Consider the following 22,491-nt stretch of genomic DNA (forward strand, 5'->3'; position numbering starts at 1 on the left):
CGTAGAAGCACCGCCTTTGTGAAGTGGGACCACTGTTGCCGTACGCCATTCTTTGGTTACGTATCCTGTAGTAAGGCTAAGATTAAACAGCAGCCTTATGTGTGGGTTTAGTTCCTCTTGGAGTTCATGTAGTACACAGCCCGGGACACCGTCTGGTCCCATTGATGCTGTGTTTTTAGCTTTAGAGAGAGCGGCTCTCACCTAGGCATCTGAGATGTAAGGGAGGCTACACTCTGCTGGGATAGTTATTTCTCCTTTTGGGGGGGAGGGGGAGGAGAAATTTGCACTGAACCTGTCTGCCAGAATGTTGGCAATGTCAGTGGGTTCAGTGTATTTTGTGTCATTTTGGACTAACTCTGAGCATATCTGGGAGTTACCACCCAGGTTTCTAACATAGCTAAAGAAGGCCTTGTGATTGTCTTTTGTGTCTTTTGCGATTTTTCTCTCAAAGTTGGCCTTGGATGATTTTATGAGTGATCGTAGTTTTTTGCTAGTACTGATCAGAGATGCCTTCCCTTTTAGGGATTTTAATCTGTCATGTAGTAGCTTCCTCCTCCTGTTGTAAAGTTTGTTTATGGCTGGGGTCCACCAGACCGGGCGCCTGCCTTTGGGGGAATGGGTCTTGGTTTTATTTGGGATTGCATGATCCATGCATTCTTGAAGGTGCCCGTAGAAGGCATTTGCAAAGGATTCAGCAGTGTGGGTTGTGGTTTCCACTGGCCCAGGGGCCTTGAAGGATACCACTTCAGTCTTAAGAAGTGTGAAGTTGGCTTTTGAGAAATTCTTCACTGTGGTCTTTTGTGCAGGGGGTGGGGGCGGGATGTGGATATCCAGTGAGATTAATTTATGGTCTGATCTTACCAAAGAGGGATATACTTCCGGTGTGGAGCATTTTGTCCCCATGTTTGTGATGATCAGGTCTAGTATATTGTCTCCTCTTGTGGGAATGGTGACTAGTTGTTCCATTGCATTTGAGTTTATGAATTCTAGGAACCTTTGGTCTAGGGTGTTGGGGCTTGAGTAATGTTCCCAGTCTATGTTTGGGTAGTTGAAGTCTCCCAAAATGATGGTATTTGGAGAGACATTCATACTCTCCAGTGTCTTCAGGAAGGCTGTGTGGGGTTCCTGAGTTTGAGAGGGTGGTCTGTAGCATGCTACAAACTGTAAGGCAGTTTTGCCTATGGTTAGTTGCACCTGGATGGTCTCCGATGCTTCGTGTGTTGCCACTAACCTGGAGGTGTGGGTATCTTTGATGAATATGGATACTCCCCCTCCTTTTGTGGTTCGGTCCAAGTTTTGGGGCCGGAAAGCATGATATGAGGTAAAACCTGATAGTGCTGGGGTGCTCTCAGGAGCCTTGAACCAGGTTTCAGTCACTGCACAGACATCGATGTTCTCCATACTGAGGAGGGCTTCGAGGGCATGCATCTTGAGGTTTAGACTTCTGGCATTGAGCAGCATTACCCTTAGTTTTTTTCCACTTGTGTTTTCTAGGGAGGTAGGTTTGTCATTTGAGCCTTGCCTAAAAAAGGCACTATGGGGGTGGCAAGAGCCTTGGCCAATATCCGGAAGCCCAGGGGTGACAGGTGCAAGCTATCCCTTGCGAAGCAGCGTGGCTTGTCAAGCATGTCATCCCAAGCAGACAGACATTGGATCCCCTTATAATGACACCAGTAATTAAGCCAATTGTTAAAACTGATCATTTTGTCTTTGTACTGTCTTTGTACTGTGGCTATTACAGTGGTCAGTGGCTCCAGGAATGCCCAACACTGGATGGCTTCAGGAGGGCATATAAAACATTCCTCCTTGATATGGTACTTGACAGGATGAAATTCAATTTATGAATTTGTTTGCTAATATGAATATTTTTTTATCTTATATGTATGTTAGTAGATGTTGTATGTAACTCTTTTGCTGTTTTGTTTGTTGTTACTGGTGTTTTGTGCAAAATCACTTCAATAAAGTTGAAGCTGAAGTTAAAGTTACATGTCTTTAACTGACTGCCTTATTATATCATGATTTCTTCTATCCTAAACAGCACTTTCCTGAAGTGACCTGTTGACTAACTATAACTTATCACAATGTGGTATAATTTTGGAAGTGGTATAATACCCACCCAGCACACAGACACGCGCACACACATGGGTGCAAGAGGGGGCAGTCTTTTATTTATTTTTTTTGGTTTGGCATTTGAAAGTTGCTGTTTCATTTTTGTGGTTTTTAAGCAATCAGATTTTGTTCATTATGTGTTCATGATAAAAATGTTAGTCTTGTTTGGCTTCCACTCATGGTCATGTTACCATATTTGTCAAAGACTTCAGCATTTATATAACAATATAAATATCTGAAAATGCTGCCCCAACTGGTTCGCATGATTATGCCTACAATACAGGAAACCTTTTCTTCATTAACAATACATTGAATAAGCAAACTTGTCCAACAATGATATAATAGAATGATATCATAATAAAAACTTGAATATGGTATTTTCAAAAATGTATACCTTTATTAAAACAGATGAAATATTTTTTTCCAGATAAGTTATTCAGCAACTGTTACAACTCTAAGTGATAAAAATCAGTTTCCATCTTTTCTCAGAACTGTACCAAGTGACCTCTTCCAATCTATTGGCATTTCCTATTTGATTCTACATTTTGGCTGGAAATGGGTGGGACTTTTGTCTGACAGCAGTGACTATGGCCTACAAGGCATTAATAATGTAAAAGAAGAACTTGTCAAAGCTGGAGTTTGTATTGCGTTTTCTGAAACAATACCTGCTATGTATTCTGAGACGAAGATTCAGCACATAAGTGAAATAATTCAGAAATCATCTGCAAATGTAATAGTGATCTATTCCATAGATACTACTCTCTACCCTGTCATGGAGGTGATTGCAAACAACAATTTGACTGGAAAAGTCTGGGTTGCCAGTGATGCTTGGGCACAATTTTACCTGTTTATTAAGAGTGAGTTTTTGAGAACTTTACAAGGAACTCTTGGGTTTCTAGTAAGAAAAGGAGAGATGCCAGGATTTAAGGAGTATATTTATAATCTTAATCCTTACAGCAATCTAGATGACATATTTCTAAAACAGTTTTGGGAAATTGTTTTTAACTGTAATCTGCAGTTCCTGAATAAAATAGAAATGGTTAATAAGAACTTGACTAAAGAATCAAAAGATTGTGATGGAGATGAAACACTAGAAAAGATGAAACTGGATTTTTTTCAACTCGATGATTTACGAACAACATATAATGTCTACAATGCCGTATATGCAGTTGCCTATGCCTTAAGTGACATGATTTCATGCAAACATGGAGAAGGACCTTTTGATAATGGCACGTGTGCATCAATGCATGATTTTCATCCGTGGCAGGTTTGTTTATGTGTGTGCGTGTGTGTGTGTATGTGTGCGTGTGTGCGTGCGTGTGCATGCGTGTGTCTGTGTGTGCGTGTGTGTGTCTGTGTGCATGAGTGTGTGTGTGTCCTGAGATTGACTTCATCTTGTGCAGAATTTTTTTCTCTACATTACATTCAGTGCTTTCTGTAACAGGGTCAGGCTAACTTTTGACCCTAAACAGGATAAAGAGGGTATGCAAATATGAATGAATAAACAAAACCACCAATTCTTTCATTTAATAAAATAATTAGCAGAGACCTTGTCTTTACAGCTACATAATTATGCAATGACTGAATGATGCCTGACTACTGCATAGTTTGTCTTTATACATAGTAAGCTTTGTGCTGCGCAGTCCTAGTAAAATGCAAAGTATGCTTATCTATGTAATAAAATGGCTTCTTGAAAATCAAAATCATTTGGAGAGGGTAAAGATTCATTCCACTGTGTACCACAGTACCACGATATAGCCTTTACCTTTTACAGGGGCGATGCAATATCTTTTATGGTATGGGGCTCAGAATGGCTCTTGTATGTACAGTTTGTAAATTCTTGACAACATTCCTCAGTGTAAGGCAGAATACAATTTCTAGGCAGGATACCACTTCACTGTAGGACACGCACACACACACAAACAAGCACACACCTATGACAATTTGGAGGATCATCAATTCACCTGTCGGCATGTTATGAAACGTGGAAGGAAACTAAAAAAAACATGAAAATCTCATCAGGCACAGATAGGGCACAAACTTCTACACAGAAGGCACCCAAGCTAGGAAATGAACTGGAAAACAAAGCACTGCAAATCATCAACAACTGTCATTGTAACTACCACTGCTAGTAGTCCCTGGTGAAGTAACATTACATCCATATTCAAATCAGACACGTGTCAGTACTAAGTTATGGGAATCAGACAGTATAAAGTGCAGTGAAACCATACTGTACTCATACACCTCATAGCTATGGATCACAAAAAATATATGCGCTAGATGTTATATAGTGAAAAGGGAAAATTTAGTACAATACCTTGCTTATGGAAAGCCCCAGTTTTCTTTATTGACAAATTAAAACTAAAATGCACTGCATGACATTTGCAAAATCAGATGGAATAAATAACAAAACATTTGAAGACCATTATCTTAAACATCCAATTCTTTCTACAGATTTTCTACTATATAAAGAACATCCATTTTAGGAATAAAAATGGTGAAGAAGTATTCTTTGATCTGTATGGTGACCCTCCAGCACTGTACAGCATTATAAACTATCACGTCACAGCAGAAAACACTTTTAGGTATGTGAATGTTGGACGCTTTGACTCCGGTGCTGCAGATAACCAAAAACTGATAGTTGATGCGCCCGCCATTGTGTGGAATGAAGGTCATGGAAAGGTCAGCACTCAAACATCCCTTTAATCAGCTTTAGATTGTCATTGTAAATATTTCATATCTTTATAATTATAAAGGTGTATTAAATGCTCTGTGAATACATAAATACTAAAAACAACAAATTTTGGTAAAAAGAGATGTATTAAGTCAGGCTTTAACCCTTCACTATGGGCTTCAGTGGGACAAATGGATTGCCATGATGTAACACACTATATTATTTAAGTCATATATAGATATAGATATATATACATGACCCTATATTATCTTTACCATATATATATATATATGTATATATATATATATATATATAGAGAGAGAGAGAGAGAGAGAAAGAGATACATATAACATTCCGGTACAGTTTGTTGACTATTCATTTAGCCAACCATTGTTTACTATGTTCCAGTCTGTCACATGTTCATATAGCCAACTTCTATAACAGTGTGACATCCTGAGATCAATTATACATAGCTGAAATATTTTTCCATTTATCTATGATTGTGTGACAGTTAGTATATATAAATATGAGGGGTGGAGGATATCGCTTCCCAAGTAAATATACTTGTTTGTAAGTTCTTTCTTTTTAAGTTATGTTTGTGGGGAGGAGTATACTGTTTTTGGTATCGGATATATTTTTTTTCTGTCTTCCTTTGTGGTACTTAATGTAAGTTTCTTATCAGAAAATACCTAAATATGTGTCTTGCATTTGTGATAGGACTCATAAGCATTTGTGTGTATACATACATGCATACATATGTCTGTACCAAAATCACAAGTTTTAAGATACCGAACCCAAAACATCGAGATTTCGGTATCTCTAAATGTAAAAGTGTAAAAAAAAAAAAAAAAGCTAAAATAAAGTGTTTGCAGGGGGGCAAGCTCCTCTGCACCCCCCACACTCCCCCCTACTTAAATATGCCAACTCCGGGATTGCGCTACAGTAAAGAGAACGGTAATGCTCCTGTTGCACTTACCATTCTCTTCACTGTAGCTCGATCTCAGAGTTGATATATTTAAGTAGGTGGGTGTGGGGGGTGCAGGTGGGCAGCCCCCCTGCAAACACTTTAATTTAGTTGATTTTTGTTTTCTTTTTTTTTTTTTTTTTTTTTTTTTTACTTTTAGGTTCATAGGTTGATACTAGGCTATCTGCCCTAGGCTAGGGCATTTATAAGCCTAGCCAGAGTGTGTTTGGCTTTCTCCACCCTTTTAGATTAGTTGACTGTGCCTCTGTATAGTAGGTCACAGAAGATAGTCCTTTTAAGGTTAGTTTACTGTGCCTCTGTCTAGTAGGTACACAGAAGAGATCCCAGGGGTAAACCTACGATCTCCCATCCACTCGTCAAGATTTCTCTTGAAGAGGGTCATTGAGGGGCTCTGCCTAACATGGATTGGGATTTTGTTCCAGAGTGAGGGTAGCCTCTGGGATATGAATCTGTCCCTCCAGCATGTCCTATTTATTTCTATGCTGATGTTTAAGTCCCTGGAGCGTGTAGCTCTAAGGGATTTGGATTTCCTGAGGTGGAGCATGTCCATTAATTCTGGTTTGGACATGGCTTTATATGTCAGGCACAGATCGCCTCTGAGTAGGCGGTAAGCAACTGAGTAGAGCTGGAGTTTCTTTAGCCTAACTGTGTAGGGCATCTGTTTGAGCCCCTTGATCCTCTTGGTGAGGTACTTTTGGGGTCTTTCCAGTTGCTGCAGGTGTTGGGTAAGGTACATCCCAAATGGGGCACTGTATTCAATTATGGGCCTGATGAGTGATGAGTAGAGGGGCACAATGACTTCTCTTGATCTAGATGTGAACCCTTTCATCATAAGGTGTGCTATATAGAAGGTCTTTCTAACCACTTTGGCAACGTGATTGTCAAAGGAGAGATTGCTATCTACTTGGGTCCCCAAATCCCTAATTACTTCTTCCGTACTTAATGGATTACCACCTATGTGGTAATTTGTGGGCACTTTGTTTTTCCCAAAGGGGATGACTATACACTTTTTGGCATTTAGCTTTAGGCCATGGCTCTGGCACCAGTTATCCGTCTCTGTGAGACACTTTTGGAGGATGCTTGTGTCAGTCGGCGAGTCGATTATGGCACCCAGTTTGCAGTCATCTGCGAACTTGGTCAGCCATAGTCCTCCCATGTTAGCCTGTACCTCAGAGAAATATATACCAAACAAGAGAAGTCCCAGGACTGAGACTTGTGGGACGCCACTTGTAACTGGTTTAGAGTCTGACATGCCACCTGCAATTCTGACCATGTGGGTTCTATCCCTGAGCCAGTTTGCAACCCATCTTGTGACATAGGGGTTGATATTTAAGCTGGTGAACTTATTTATGATGCCTGAGTGGGGTATTGTGTCGAAGGCTTTTGGGAGGTCCAGGTAGGCTGTGTGGACTACCTTCCCTTCATCTATGGCCCTGGTGACTGTTTCAAAGAAGTCAACCAGGTTCAAGAGGCAAGATCTGCCCTTAACAAAGCTGAATTGGGTGGGATCCAGTGTTTGGAGGTTCCCAATGTCTTTGTTTATGAGTTCCATGATGATACGCTCCATAGCTTTGCAGAACAGGCTAGTCAGGCTTATTGGGCGATAGTTTCCGGGGTCCATTGTGGCACCACCTTTGTGGAATGGGACCACTGTTGCTGTACGCCATTCCTTGGGTACATATCCTGTAGTAAGGCTGAGATTGAACAGTGACTTTATGTGAGGGTTCAGTTCTTCTTGGAGCTCGTGTAAGACGCAGCCCGGGACACCATCCGGTCCCATTGATGCTGTGTTTTTTGCTTTGGAGAGGGCAGCTCTCACCTGTGCATCTGTGATGTCAGGGAGGCTACACTCTGTTGGGATAGATATTTGCTCTTTTGGGGGGAAGGGGGGGAGTTTGCACTGAACCTGTCTGCCAGGATGTTGGCAATGTCTGTGGGTTCAGTGTATTTTTTGTCATTTTGCACTAACTCTGGGAGTTGCCACCCAGGTTCCTGACATAACTAAAGAAGGCTTTGTGATTATATTTAGCATCTTGTGCAATTTTTCTTTCAAAGCTGGCCTTAGATAATTTTATGAGGGATCGTAGTTTCTTGCTAGTACTGATCAGAGATGCCTTCCCTTTTTGGGATTTTGCTCTATCATGTAGTAGCTTCCTACTTCTGTTGTATAGCTTATTTATGGCTGGGGTCCACCGGACAGGTCTCCTGCCTTTGGAGGAGTGAGTCTTGGTTTTATTTGGGATAGCAGGATCCATGCATTCCTGTCGGTGTCCATAGAATGTGTTTGTAAAGGATTCTGCGGTTTGGGCCGTATTTTCCACTGGCCCGGGGGCTTTAAAGGATTCCACCTCGGTTTTGAAAAGTGTGAAGTTTGCTTCTGAGAAGTTCTTCACCGTGGTTTCCTTGGCTGGGGGTGGGGACGGGATATGGCTGTCCAGTGAGATTAATTTACGGTCAGATCTTACCAATGAGGGGTATACCTCTGGTATGGAACATAGAGTCCCCATGTTGGTGATGATCAGGTCCAATATGTTTTCCCCTCTTGTGGGAGTGGTGACCAGTTGTTCCATAGCATTTGAGTTTATAAATTCTAGGAACCATTGGGCGAGGGTGTTGGGGCTTGAGTAGTGCTCCCAGTCTATGTTTGGGTAGCTGAAGTCACCCAATATGATGGTGTTTGGAGAGACCTTCATATTCTCCAGTGTTCTCAGGAAAGCTGAGTGGGGTTCCTGAGTTTGGGAGGGTGGTCTGTAGAAGGCTGCAAACTGAAAGACAGTTTTGCCCACTGTTAGTTGTACATGGATGGTCTCCGATGCTTCATGCAGTGCCACTAACCTGGAGGTGTGGGTATCTTTGATGTATATGGATACTCCCCCTCCTTTTGTGGTTCGGTCTGAATTTTGGGGCCGAAAAGCATGGTATGAGGTATAACCTGGTAGTGCTGGGGTGCTCTCAGGAGCCTTGAACCAGGTTTCTGTTACTGCACAGATATCGATATTCTCCATACTGAGGAGAGCCTCGAGTGCATGCATCTTGAGGTTTAGACTTCTGACATTGAGCAGCATTACCCTTAGTTTCTTTTTCCTTGTGTTGTCTATGGAGGTGGGTTTGTCTTTTGAGCCTTGCCTAAAAAAGGCACTATGGTGGTGGCAAGAGCCTTAGCTAATATTTGAAAGCCCAGGGGTGACAGGTGCAAGCTGTCCCTAGTGAAGCAACGTGACTTGTCGAGCATGTCATCCCAGGCTGACAGACACTGTATCCCCTTTGAATGACACCAATACTTTAGCCAGTTGTTAAAATTGATCATTTTGTCTTTATACCGTGGCATTATTCTTGGTGAGGGTAAGATGCTACTCAAGGTCAGGGTCATACCGGCCTGGGCTACATGATCAGAGAGCTCCTCTATGTCTCTTTTCATGTAGTCCAGGGAGGTACGTCTCAGGTCATTCACACCAGTATGGACAATGATGGAGTCATATTTGTACTTGCTTTGGAGTGACCTGAGTGTTTGTGTTATGTGGCAAATCCTGGCACCCGACAGACAGCTTACAATAACCTTCTCCTTGTTCTGCCTGGTGAGTGGGACGTCAGTGTGTCTGACAATAGAGTCACCTATTACAAGTGTATCAGCTGTGTTGTTTAGCCTTAAGGGCTGTGACTGTGTGGCACACTGACTTTGTGAACTATGTGATACATGGGTATTATTGTGGGGTAGCGGTTGCTTGGATGTCTGCTTTGGAGGTCTCTGCTGCTTGGGCAGATTTTTATTTAGAGCCTCTGAGTATGTTTTTATGTGTTTATGTGTTTGGTTTGCTGTTGCGATAGGTCTATGTGAGACTGGATTTGTGGTGTGTGTGGTTACCTTCTCCTCCTGACTGACTGTGCCAGTACTGGATTGAGAGAGCTCAGCCTCCAGTTTGGCTATATAGTTGCATTTCTCACATATATTTGAGCTTGTTGGGAGGAGGAGAGGGTAGTCTGTGTACATAAGGCAGTGGTAACATTGCCTCAAGATTCCCAGATTCACCAGCTGGACTGGAGAGTAAACCCAAAACTGACTTTTGGGCATGCCAGAATAGTATAAGGAACTACTTTTTGACTGATCAAAAAGGACCAAAAGGGAGCCAAGTACTTAAAGAGAGTATAAAAAGGTGTAGTGCTTTAGTTTATAAGTGCTTACTTATAAGATTACTTATACGAGCAACTGCAGGGCTTTAGAATGAAAATAGAGTGCTTACTTTGAGATTTAGAACAGTTCTAAGGGAAAAAGTGAAGAGCAGACTTTGTAGAGCCTGGAATAGTTTAAACCCGTTTAAGTGGCGCTGCTCAATGCTGAACCACGCAAATGTGGGTTTTAAAGCAGGGAAACTGAAAGAGATAGGAATTGACCCAAAACGGCCAATAAGCTACTAGTTTCAGGGCTGAGACCACTCCTCCAGGGACAGATAGGCTGCTCAAAGCTCCCCACTCTCACTGGTGAACAGAGAAGCTTCCTCCTATCCAAGTAAGGATATGGGCAACACAGGAAAATATACCACAGTCTGGAATTCAGCAAAACCTGAAATCTGGAGTAATCTATTTCAGTAAAGGTGGGAAAAGAGAATTTTTTCTGTTTTTTTTTTTTTTTTTTTTTTTATTCAGGAAACAGCAGAAAAACACACAGAAAACACTGTAAATGCTATAAACAGGCTAGCGCACTTTAGTGTGTAGCCTACAACAGTTATACAATATAAAAACGACTTAAACTGATATAAAACAAGTGCAAAACTGTAAAAAGCAGAAGGCAAATGCAATTTAAACTTTTTAAAGCACAGATCAGTTAGAAATCCGCTTTTAGGCGGGAAAAGGCAGTCGGAGCAAAAAAAATAGAAAAAATACTTAAATCTGGAAAAGTCTCTCTTGGGTCTCTCTGTTGCCTGTATCACTCTGCAGGACACCACGAGGAGTTGTGCGGAGTTGTATACAATAACAAACTTTTTAAATCACAGATTCGCTAAAAAAACTGGTGTTTTAGGCGGAATTAGTTTAGACAGCAAGAAAAACAGAAAAGTGATACTTAATCACTCCAAAGTCACTCTTTTGTCTCTCTGCTGCTGTAGACTCTGCAGGACACCTGGAAGGCACTTGCTGAGCGGAATACAAGTGTAAAAACTGTGCAAATGAGGTTTTTATAGCAGGGAAGTGAAAGAGATAGAAATTAGCCCAAAATGGCCAATAAACTACTAACTTCTGGGCTGAAACCACTCCGCCAGGGACAGATAGGCTGCTCAAAGCTCCCCTGTCTCACAGGTGAACAGAGAAACTTCCTTCTATGCAAGTAAGGTAATGGCAACACAGTAACTTGTAACACAGCCCTGGATTCAGCAATAACCTGAAAACTGGACTATACTAGTTCAGAAAGGCGGGAAACAAGTATATATATTTTTTTCAGAAAATAGAGCAGATACAATCAAAATTAGCCCAAAAAAGCCAATAAACTACTAACTTCTGGGCTGAAACCACTCCTCCAGGGACAGATAGGCTGCTCAAAGCTCCCCCTCTCTCACAGGTGAACAGAGAAACTTCCTTCTATGCAAGTAAGGTATGGCAACACAGAAACTTGTAACACAGCCCTGGATTCAGCAATAACATGAACACTGGACTATACTAGTTCAGAAAGGCGAGAAACAAGTATATATATATAATTTTTTCCAGAAAATAGAGCAGATACAATCAAAACAACACTTTACCCAATTAACCAGTTAAACAGCTTAAAACTGAGCCCTGTTCCAGCAGTCTTCAATCAGACAAGTTCTAACTGCACAGTCCTGCCACTAGGGTACAGAGAAACCTTCTCCAAAAAAGATGGCCTATATTAGTGCACAAGTTATACAAACAAAGCTAGATCCAGCCGGCCTGAATCGAGTCTATACTACAGCAAACAAGGCGTACCGATTTCAGAAAGAAACCGTTCAAGTAAGCATGCGCAATAAGCCTTTAACCAGAAATTCCCAGCTCAGAAGGGCAGAATGTAGCCTCTCCTCCCACAAGAGTGCAGACCACAAACCTTCTTAATGTAAAATAACTGGCCTGAATCCCAAGTTCTTAACCCAGAACTAATACACTTTTAGAATAACAGACACTGAGCCTTCAGTCAGCAGTTCCCAACTTAGAAGGATGTACGTTACCTGTCCTGCCACAACAGTGCAGACCATAAACCTTCTTAATGTAAAACAACTGGTTTGAAGCCCAAGTGCTTAAACCAAGGGCCTTAGAATAACAGTTACAATTTAATCAGGCTACTAACAAGCAGTAATAAAGGCAGCAGAATAAATTCAACTGAGTACTTTTAAGAAGAGGCAAAAGCAAAAATAAGGTAATAAAGTAGGAAGAGAGCAAACCAAAAAGTAGGAAGAAACACAAATACAGTAAGGCAGATGAAGTGCAAATTTTTTTTTTTTTTTTGAGATGGAGGAAACAGAGCAGATTAAGATACTATAGGGGAATGCCCTTCCCAAGTGCTCTCTCTGTACACTGGTAGGAGTATCCAAAATCAAAATATGATCTCACTGTACTCAGTTGAGTGAGCAAATGAGATGGGTCCAGGAGGAGTGTGCAAAAAGAGATTTACAGCAGGGGCGGGCAATTCCAAAGCCACCAAGATTAACACCACAACTAGAAACAAGGAGGGGGGGTGAGGAACTAACTGCAGAGAGACAGAGACACAATATTTAGTGAATCAAAGACACACAATATTTACTGACTCAAATCTTAAATAAGTGCAGAAAAAATATACTTAAATCATCTTGTGCCCAGTTGATATATGCAGACAAGTCTCAGTAGTCAGCAACTCGATTTAAAATGATTAGTAGAAATGTAACCAACACAGATTTTAATGCTAGCAGAAACCCCCAAGCTAAGTAACACTAACAAAGGAATTTCAAAGCAGTCTAACAACTTTCAGTGAGCTCAGATAACTGCAGAGAGACAGAGACACAATATTTAGTGAATCAAAGACACACAATATTTACTGACTCAAATCTTAAATAAGTGCAGAAAAAATATACTTAAATCAGCTTGTGTACAGTTGATATATGCAGACAAGTCTCAGTAGCCAGCAACTTTAAATTTCAAGATACCGAAATCTCAATGTTTTGTGTTCGATATCTCAAAACACGAGATTTTGGTAGTTCGGGATATAAAAATGGACCCATAAATAAATATATATATATATATATATATATATATATATATATATATATATATATATATACATACACACATATATATATATATATATATATATATATATATATATATATGTATGTGTACACATATATATATATATATATATATATATATATATATATATATATATACATACATACATACATACACATTTGAATATATATATATATATATATATCTGTATGTATTCTGCCAGTGGACCTCAGTGGACCCCTAGATAAAGGCTACGACAAAACATGTATCTGGTAAACTGTGAAGATAAATTTTAAACTCACTCTTGGTGCACCATACATCATCAACATTTATCATCATCACTTGTTTATATAAACCCTAAAAGCATCATCAAAACTCCTACAATTCTCCTAATTCTGCTATATTATCACTATTAGGTAAAAATTAAAGTAAAAGTTTACATACTACACACAAAAAAGAGACAATGATATTCCGGAAGTCACCCAATCCCACCTAAAACAACTGCAGGAAGCCCAAGTGTACCCTAAATTAAGTTTAAAACTACTAAATAAAATAAAAACACTGAAACGCAGACCACATTTCCCATTCATTATAATGAAACAAAAGTAACTTTATACACTGCATTCACAAAAAAGAAACATTGACACCCCCTAAAACTACCCTAATACACCAAAAACTACCACTGTAACCCCAGACCTACAATAATTTAATAATGCTAAATAAAGTAAATAAAAATAAACTGAAATACAGACCACAGTTTCCATTAAGTGCAGTATAAAAAGAAAAGTAGTTGTCCATACATACTGCACACGCATACATATGCACAACCCTTCAAAGACACATTTAAACTGGCCCTTTAGAAATCAAAGGCTGGAATTCAGCAGTACTCCATTTTTACCACTGGCAGTAACCCTATCTGATTCAGAGACAGCCCTATCACAGTGTTCTACCAAGAAAAGGTGGTAATGAGGCATTCCTGAGAATTGGTCGATGCTAATTAGCCATGTGCTACTCCCCCCCCCCCCTCCAAAATACTTGTAGCAAATTAGCTCAGCTGGACATGTTACTGAACATGGGCAAAAGTTCATGTTCATCCATTACTTTTAACGGCTGAGATAATGTTAGAGGTAGTACTGGGGAGTTTAGTGAACAGGTTGCTGTGGGTGTGGGGGTATGTATGTTTGTCACTGAATGTGTTAGTGCATGCAGAACGATGAGTGGTTTCAAGTGAATGTGTGTGTGTGTGTGTGTGTGTGTGTGTGTGTGTGTGTGTGTGTGTGTGTGTGTGTGTGTGTGTGTGTGTGTGTGTGTGTGTGTGTGTGTGTGCGTGCGTGCGTGTGTGCGTGCGTGTGTGTGTGTGTGTGTGTGTGTGTGTGTGTGTGTGTGTGTGTGTGTGTGTGTGTGTGTGTGTCCTCATGTACATATACATGTGGGGGGGCTTATACCTCCAAATTTCTGTAGATTAAATTCTGCAATATGAATGGGAGCACTAGACAGCAGGGACACTCCATTTTAGCTTCAAGACACTTAAAAAAGTTAATAGAACAAAAGTATTACAGCACAAAAGACATAGTGGGTGGATGGGAACACTGGACACCAGGGATAAAAAATATTACCTTAACTCACTTAAAATAATTAACAGAACAACTGGTTTTGCAGCACAAAAAGATATATGGGAGGGGTAAAAGCAGACACCAGGGACACAGATTAAATATTGCCCAACTTCACTAGCCAATGAATGGTGGGAAAAAAAAGCTTAGAACCCTGTAGCTTTGACACAGAGAATGACTCCTTAACTAAGCAGAGGTTTATTCTTCTGCACTAACACTAAAGATCAAGGATAGCCTTAAAATTTTAGAATAGGTTACTTAAAAAAAATAAATAACTGCACAATGGGGGAAAAGAGCTGTGAACCTCACACCTTTGGCTCAGAAAGCACCTCACCAACACTAATTTAGTCCTCTGCAGTAAAAAGCAGCTACTTCAGGTACAGCTATGTCAGAACCATACGAGGTATGAAACTTTTATGTCTGGCCATCATTTTCAGGGACAGGGCAGGCATAAGGCAAAATCTGGGACATTCCTCTCAATGAGGAATGGTTAAGTGGGGTGGAAGGGTGTCTTTTTGGGTGAGGGGGTAACACCTCTAGAAAGCTATGCTCAATACTTTCAAACAAAGCTTGGAGGAACAGTAGATAGATTTGTTAAGCATACTCCCAGGCACTTCAAAAGTGAAGAGGCCAAAAGATGTAGCATCACGATTCACTTTCTGACCTACAAGATAAAAGAAAGCCTAATGTCTGGCATTATTAACGCACTGTAATCATCTATAATTTATGAGAGGCATAGAAAAAGGGCATTCTATCAATTAAGGTACAGCTAAGAGATATGGAGGTGTGTGTGTGTGTGTGTGTGTGTGTGTGTGTGTGTGTGTGTGTGTGTGTGTGTGTGTGTGTGTGTGTGTGTGTGTGTGTGTGTGTGTCTGTCTGTTTTTCAATGTGTGCATTTGTGTGTGAATGACTGGGGGGTATCTGTGCCAAACATGATGCATGGACTATCAGAGGTGTTTATTGCAGAAAAGTGCTGATTTGCACTACCTGTAATTATTTATAATCAAAGACATGCAAATTACCTGATTGTGAGTTTTTTCCTGTGATGGGGTTCTTTCTGAATCCCAGGGAAAAGTTGTTCTTATTAGAATGAATGAAGTTAAAATAAAAAATAAAAAATAAAAGGCTAATGATAAATAACTTTTCAGAAAACAGCCTTATCAGCAATAACAAATCTAATTCTAACTACCTAAATTAACTATAAAAGAGACCTGCAAACCACAGATTCTTGAGAAAGGAATTTGACCCTACTTAAATGTAAAACATGAGCATTCTTGTATGGAAGCAAACTCACTGACATTGATTCATTTTAAATTAAAAGTGTGTGCTTTTCATCTAATATTTCAGACTTTTTCAGGACATTTTATGAAACAGTGGTACAAGGGGAATTTATACAAGTACTCTATTTACATATCAAAATGATCAGAAATATTTGGACCGAGGGGGGGCAGGTTAAGATAAGCAAGACTTCATAGCAAAGCTGAAGGAATAAGGGTACCAATAGGGATACAGCCAGTAGGAGTTATTATTTGAGGCAAAGATAACAATGGAAACCAGGTGGGTTCCTTCCTTTGGTACAGGGTTATGTTAGCCAAGGGCAGTGGATCCAGGAGCTAAGCAAGGGGTGCTGTATATTCTGCAGTATCCAACATCTTGGATTCACTTGATTTTAAAGAAAAAATCAGCAGGATCATTGTTTGTAAAAGCTGGCTTCTAGTTACAGTTTATTTTATTTTATTTATTTTTATTTTACATTTGTTAACCGGGGGTGTCTGACTGAGCCGAAAAGGCCCTTTTTCAGCAGAGGCCCGGGGAGAAAAGCTCCACAAAGAAAAATTACAGACACATTTAGTTATTTAGAAATGATCAGTATACACACAAATTACAGGAGACATGTTTTTACAGTGGTATGCAGCACATAAACAGTTACAGTGGAGAGAACAAACAAAAAAATATTAATTTTAAAAATAAAGGTAATTAATAGATTTGTGGTGTACAGCTTTAATATGGAACATAGGGAGAATACATACATAGTACACAGGTACAGTACATACATTGTAGATTAGCCAGTGTTTGTGAGTAAGATTGAAAACTATTATCAAGTGCTCTAGATTTTGTATGTATGTGTTATCTGCTTTCACTAGCCTGGGGAGCAATCATGGCACTGCCAACTTTCCTTGAGATGTTGCCTGATGAGGTCTTTAAAGGAAGCTTTGGATGATGTGTTTTGAATGCTTGTAGGGACAGAGTTCCATTTTTTAGCCACTGAACTACTATATAGTGCAACTCCAAAGCTATTGTAGCTGTTGGTGACTTCTAGTAGTAGTTTGCTTGATGATCTAAGAGGCCTTTTGGCTGAGTGATGTTGTACTAGGTTTTTGAGGGAAGGACACTTATTGGGGAGGTAATAGATAGAATGACAGAGGCAGAGCTGATTGTAGGTTAGGAGGTTGGGCAGTTCAAGCCAGTGGAGCTGTCTCAAAGCAGTACAGTGATGAGTTCTATATGAGCAATTTGCAGCAAAGCGGGCAATTCTGTTATAGCAGGCTTCCATTTTGCTTAGTTCAGTTTTGTTGAGATTAGTCAGAATGGGAGATGCATAGAGTAGGGTGGATAGAAGTTGCGAGCGAGCAATGGCTGATCTTGTGTTGTTGGTAAGAAATGGTTTGATACGGTAGAGCAACCCCAGTTTGGCATGTACTTTTTTAATAGTTAAGTTGAGATGACTATCAAATTTTAGGTGGGAGTCTATGGTTATTCCCCATAGCTTAGCCTGTGCCACTGGAGCAATTGGAGTAGCATTAGTGGAATAGATAGTGAATTGAATGTTAGTGTTTTTGTTAGAACTGGTTATAATCATAAGCTGAGTTTTCTTTGGATTGAGGATACGTTGGGCTTTGGTAAGGTAGTTTTCAAAGTCAGAGAATGCTAGTTGAGTTGTTTGCAGGAGGGTGGGAATGTTTTGTGCAGCACAGATTAAGGTAGTGTCATCTGCATACTGAATTATAGATGCATGCTGTGTGGAGGTATGGAGGTCATTTGTAAATACTGTGAATTGTAGTTGTCCTAAGATAGAACCCTGTGGGACTCCTATAGTTATGGGCAGCTGAGGAGAGAGAGAATTTTCCCATTTCACAGCTTGGTACCTGTCAGTTAAGTAGCTTTGGAACCAGGTAAGAGTGGAATTTGATAGATGATATTGGTTTAGTTTGTTTAGCAGGATTTGGTGTGAGACTGTGTCAAATGCTTTGGACATATCCAAAACAAAAGTTGACACTTGTAGGCCTTCATTTTTGAGACAGTTTACTGTGTCTGTGAAGTGGAGGAGGGCTGTAGTGGTACTATGGGCAGGTCTGAAACCATGCTGAGTAGGTGACAGGATGTTGCTGTCTAGGAGATAGTTTAGCATCTGGGTATGGATGCATTTTTCTAGGATTTTGGCTAGGGGGGAGAGTAAAGCAATGGGTCTGTAGTTATTAAGTTCAGTGGAGGTCCCGCCTTTATGTATGGGTGTAACATAGGATATTTTCCAGAGTTTGGGCACATAGTTTTCAACAATTGATCTGTTTATGAGAGTGGAGACTGGGATAGCAATAGCATCTGCTGTGAGTTTCAAGAAATAGCTGGGGAGTAGGTTGGCTGCTGTTGATGAAGTTTTTAGTTTGGAGAGCATGCTTTTGATTGAAGTGGTGGAAACTGTTTTGAGGGTAAAGCTTGTATTAGTGTTATTTGTGTTGGGGGATAGTGAGGAAGGAACTGTCCTGTGATACTAAGGATAGAATTGAGTTCACAAAGTGGGAGTTGAATTGTGTTTCGATGGGAACTTTAGTGTCAGGGGTGGTTGGTTTGGGGGTAGCCTTTTGGGTGGATTTTAGTAGCTAGTTTACATTTTTCCAAAATTTTTGCGGGTTGTGTTGGTATTTAGTTTGTAATGTTGTGTAGTAGGATTTTTGTCCAGCCTAATGCATTTTTGCACGGTTGCGCAGTTCTTGGTACTTAGTTAGGCTTTGTGTTTCTTTGTTTTTTTGATAGTAAAGCTAGGCAGTGTCTCTGGACTTGAGGATTTGTTTGGTTTCTTTACTGAGCCAGGGGTTTGAAGAGGTTCTAACCTTGATTTTGTGCAATGGAGCGACAGTGTCTAGGTGTTGTAGAAATGTTTTGTTGAAATATGCTACAGCCTGGTCAAGTGGGAGGGTTTTTAGTGGGGTCCAGTCACAGTTACAGAGTAAAGTGTTGAGGACCTCAGGAGAGAATTTTTTTGTGTTTCTAGTGGATATATAGTTAGTGGTTTTGCATATGCTTGTTCTACTACGTATAAAGTATATTATGTTGTGGTCACTTAAGGTGTCTGGGAGACTGCCTGTGTGAGGGTACAATGTGGGGTTGTTAGTTAGGACCCAGTCAAGGATGGATTCCCTTTTAGATTTTTTATCACATCTAGTTGTAATTTGGACTAGCTGCTGGTAGCCATGGAGATTTATTAGATTACTTGGTGGTTCTGATATACAGGTGAACCAATCTAGGTTGAAGTCCCCCAGAATAAGGGTTTCTTGTGAGTATGTGGAAGAACACCAGGATAAGAAGTCTTCAAGGCTAGCAGGTGTATTACCAGGTGGAATATAGATCACAATTGTGGTGATGACCTTTTTAGGATGAAGTTGAAGTTGTGAGATAAGTATGTCCCAATTATTGGGGGAGGGGTAGGAGTTTGGTAATTGACGGACAGTTAAGTTTGACTTGTACAGTAAGGCAGTTCCACCCCCTTTACGAAGTGGTCTGTCTTGTCTAATGATATTGTAGCCGGTAGGTAGAACTTCTGAGTTAGCTATGTTTGTATTTAGCCAGGTTTCTGTTAAAGCAACTATGTCTGGGGAGTAGTGTGCTATTGTGGCCTGAAGTTCAGGTATTTTATTTTTGATACTTCTAATATTAATATTTAGCATCAAAAGATGGTTGGTTTTGCTGCTGTTGTTGATTTGCCCAGGGATGAAGAAAGTGGGGATGTTATGTTCTGACATTTGTGTTGGAGCAGTTTGAGTTGGACAGGATGGATTTGGGCCTGGGTTGAGGTGGATATCCCCACTTATGGTGAGCCTGGAGTTAAAATGGTTATACAGATGTTGGAGTTTGGTGAGGAGTGTGAGAAAGTATTGTGTTTTTTTGGAGTAGGAATGAGAGCATATGTGTTTAGTCCTGAATTGGTCCGTTATGTAGTTCTTGAATAACTGTGGGCAGATATTATTATAATGTGTGGCATCTGTATACGAGAGTGCATAATGCAGTGTTGTGCTACTACATTTAGGGATATTGCTAGAGTGATAACTTGTGGTGTTATAAAGAATTATGAGAAGACAGTTCAGTTGAAACTGAATCTCTGCACACTATCCTTCTACATGGTTATAGCATTAGTGCAGTTCAGCACCTCATACCTTTGTTCATAATTCTGAGTTATACAAGTGGATATTGGGGTACAACATTCCTGATGGCTTATTTGTTTACCTGGAAGAATGGCACTGATGGGCTTAATCCAATTATCCAGCATATCTGCAGGTCAAACTAATTCCTAAAATCTACTATCCACTATGGCCTGAATAAGACAGTGTTTCTGGACAGGATGGTTTGAATGAAATTTGGTGAACTCTTCTTCCTGACTGACACTTACCAAAAGCCCATATGAGCAAACAACTACCTGCATGCCCACAGGATGCACCCCAGGTGTAAAATGATTAGCGTCATCAAAACTCAAAGGCCTCCAGTGACCAAACTCTGAAATATTATGAAAGATGGGAGCAAATTTACTGAGAGTGGTTACATTTAAAAGTGTATTACTAACATCCCTGAGCCCATCAAAACCTTCAAGGAAAGGAAAATATGCTAACAGGGCCAACAGAGATGAAGCTGGATTTCTTGGATTGTTTGCTTATGGAATCAGAGAAAAATGCCAGACAGAAGACTCGTGATGTAAATACATGGCCTGGAGTTCATCAAAGTCATTTTCATTCCATAATTTGAAGGTTATCTTGGGGAAAAAAACTCTCCATTGCATCCTGGTGACCAACCCTGGTTGTCTACAAGAGATTTAAAAGAATCAGGGACTTGGTTGAGCAAATTATCTCTTCCATCCCTTTTACTCTCGATGACTAAATGCCGAGGCCATACCTCTTTGAATGATGTGCCCATTGTATCCTATTCAGTGGCAGTGACATAGCCAACAACCCTAAAACCTAGAACCCCCAAAAGTCAAAGATGAAGAGTAAGTACCTATTTTTTGCATAGTGTACATAGTACAATGCTGTAAATGTGCTTTCACATGGGTAAAATGTGCAGACGACTGGTGGACTAGATACACATGCACCAGTATAAAGGTCATTAATGCATTGTACATATACAGTGTTACCTGCCCTTCACTCAGCCGTCTCTCTTTCTGTATGCTACAAGAAATTCCTCTAAGCCCATTAGACAGATACTAAAATCCTGCACTGGAAAAACTTCAGTTAATGTAATAAATTAAACTTGATGTTGGTCATTCTCAGGCATTAATGAAAGTGCATATTTAACCTCAGACAACCTCAGACAACTTAACCATCACAGATACTATAACTAATGATCCTCTTAACTCACTTCTCTTTTTTTTCTGTTGGTTAGACCCCTTTCTAACTCAGTAGTAACTGGCTAGACAACAGCACCACATTTCTTTATATGGACCTAAAGACTGGGTGGGGGGGCAATCTTCAGCTACAGCGCAGATATTTTTTCTGAAGTTGGCTGCCAGTTTTGAACAAAACCTTATTTTTCATTTTCCCTGCACAAGTGTCTTTTCTCAGTATATTTCTTAACCCATGTTTTGTATTGAATCTTAAATAAAATATTTCACTGTTTCACTATAAAACTTGTACCTGACTGATTACTGGTGTTTTTATTATTATTACAGTAACTCTGGTAAGATAAAACTGTTAGTATCTGCCCTGTTAAGAGAAAAAGCTTTCCAGAGATACTACAAACTAGGACATCCAGTTATTGAGGACTTCAGGTGCTAAAATGACCTATCTGGTGGCAGAGTGATACCAGAGAAAAAGTAGCAGAGGCGGTGGCACTGGAGAGGCATAACCAATCCTCCTGATAATAAGTGTTTGTGTATATGTTTGAATTATTATGAATGAAGAAAAGTCAAAATCCAGTTATTGGTGGTGAAAGTACCATTAGAAGACCCTATGCAGTCAAGCTGCAAAGTGTATACCTTATTTGGGCATGGCAGGAACTATTCACTGTTCAGGACAGCAGCACTCACATGCCACTGCCTCTTTTTTGGTCTCCTTTGTGATGCCATTTAACTGGCCCAGCTTCCCAGTGCCCCACATCCATGATGATTCTACCAACTTATCGCCTACCTCCTCACCTGACTTACTCCAGTACTGCTGGAGCCAGTCATGGATCCCAAGGGCTGCCTGGGGGCTTGGTTGTCTTTGCATCCATCCTGTTTTTTTTTCTTTATACACCCTACCTGCTCCCTTCCCCACCATCTGTGATTCAATTACATCTGAGGACAATGCCCCTCTTTGGACCACCACTCCACTAAAGGAGTGTCATCAATGAACAACCTCCCACCTTGGATGGGCACACCCATCCCTCCCTGCTGCTCTGTCAGTCATCCGAGCCACTAGTTGAACCCGCATCCACTAGGCTCAAGTCAGGCATTTATCCCTCCACTCCAGCAGAGCAGCACATGCTATTCACTCTTAAACAAAATTCTGTCCAAGATTATAGACAGTGTGACCGAGCAATAAAATTAGAAACATATCACAAGCAATTCCATTATTAACATCAAAAGAAAAAGCTCAACCAGTATAGCAATTCACAAAGACAACTCTGACAGGTCACAAGGCTTTCATCTGAGAGTCTTTTCACTTGTAAGA

At 40.3% G+C, this 22,491-nt stretch overlaps 1 protein-coding gene across 1 annotated transcript in view; it reads left to right on the top strand.

Annotated features, from left to right (window-relative positions):
* LOC122803846 (extracellular calcium-sensing receptor-like) overlaps nucleotides 1–22,491 on the top strand; it is an 89,448-nt gene that overhangs the window by 31,503 nt on the left and 35,454 nt on the right. Inside the window, exons 2-3 of the mRNA XM_044073529.1 lie at nucleotides 2,537–3,376; nucleotides 4,564–4,791. Of these exons, the coding sequence (XP_043929464.1) occupies nucleotides 2,537–3,376; nucleotides 4,564–4,791 (1,068 nt within the window). The remainder of the gene's footprint in view (nucleotides 1–2,536; nucleotides 3,377–4,563; nucleotides 4,792–22,491) is intronic.

The sequence above is a fragment of the Protopterus annectens genome, chromosome 6.part0, assembly GCF_019279795.1.
Source record: "Protopterus annectens isolate FY-2018-M chromosome 6.part0, PAN1.0, whole genome shotgun sequence".
Classification (NCBI taxonomy): Eukaryota; Metazoa; Chordata; order Ceratodontiformes; family Protopteridae; genus Protopterus; species Protopterus annectens.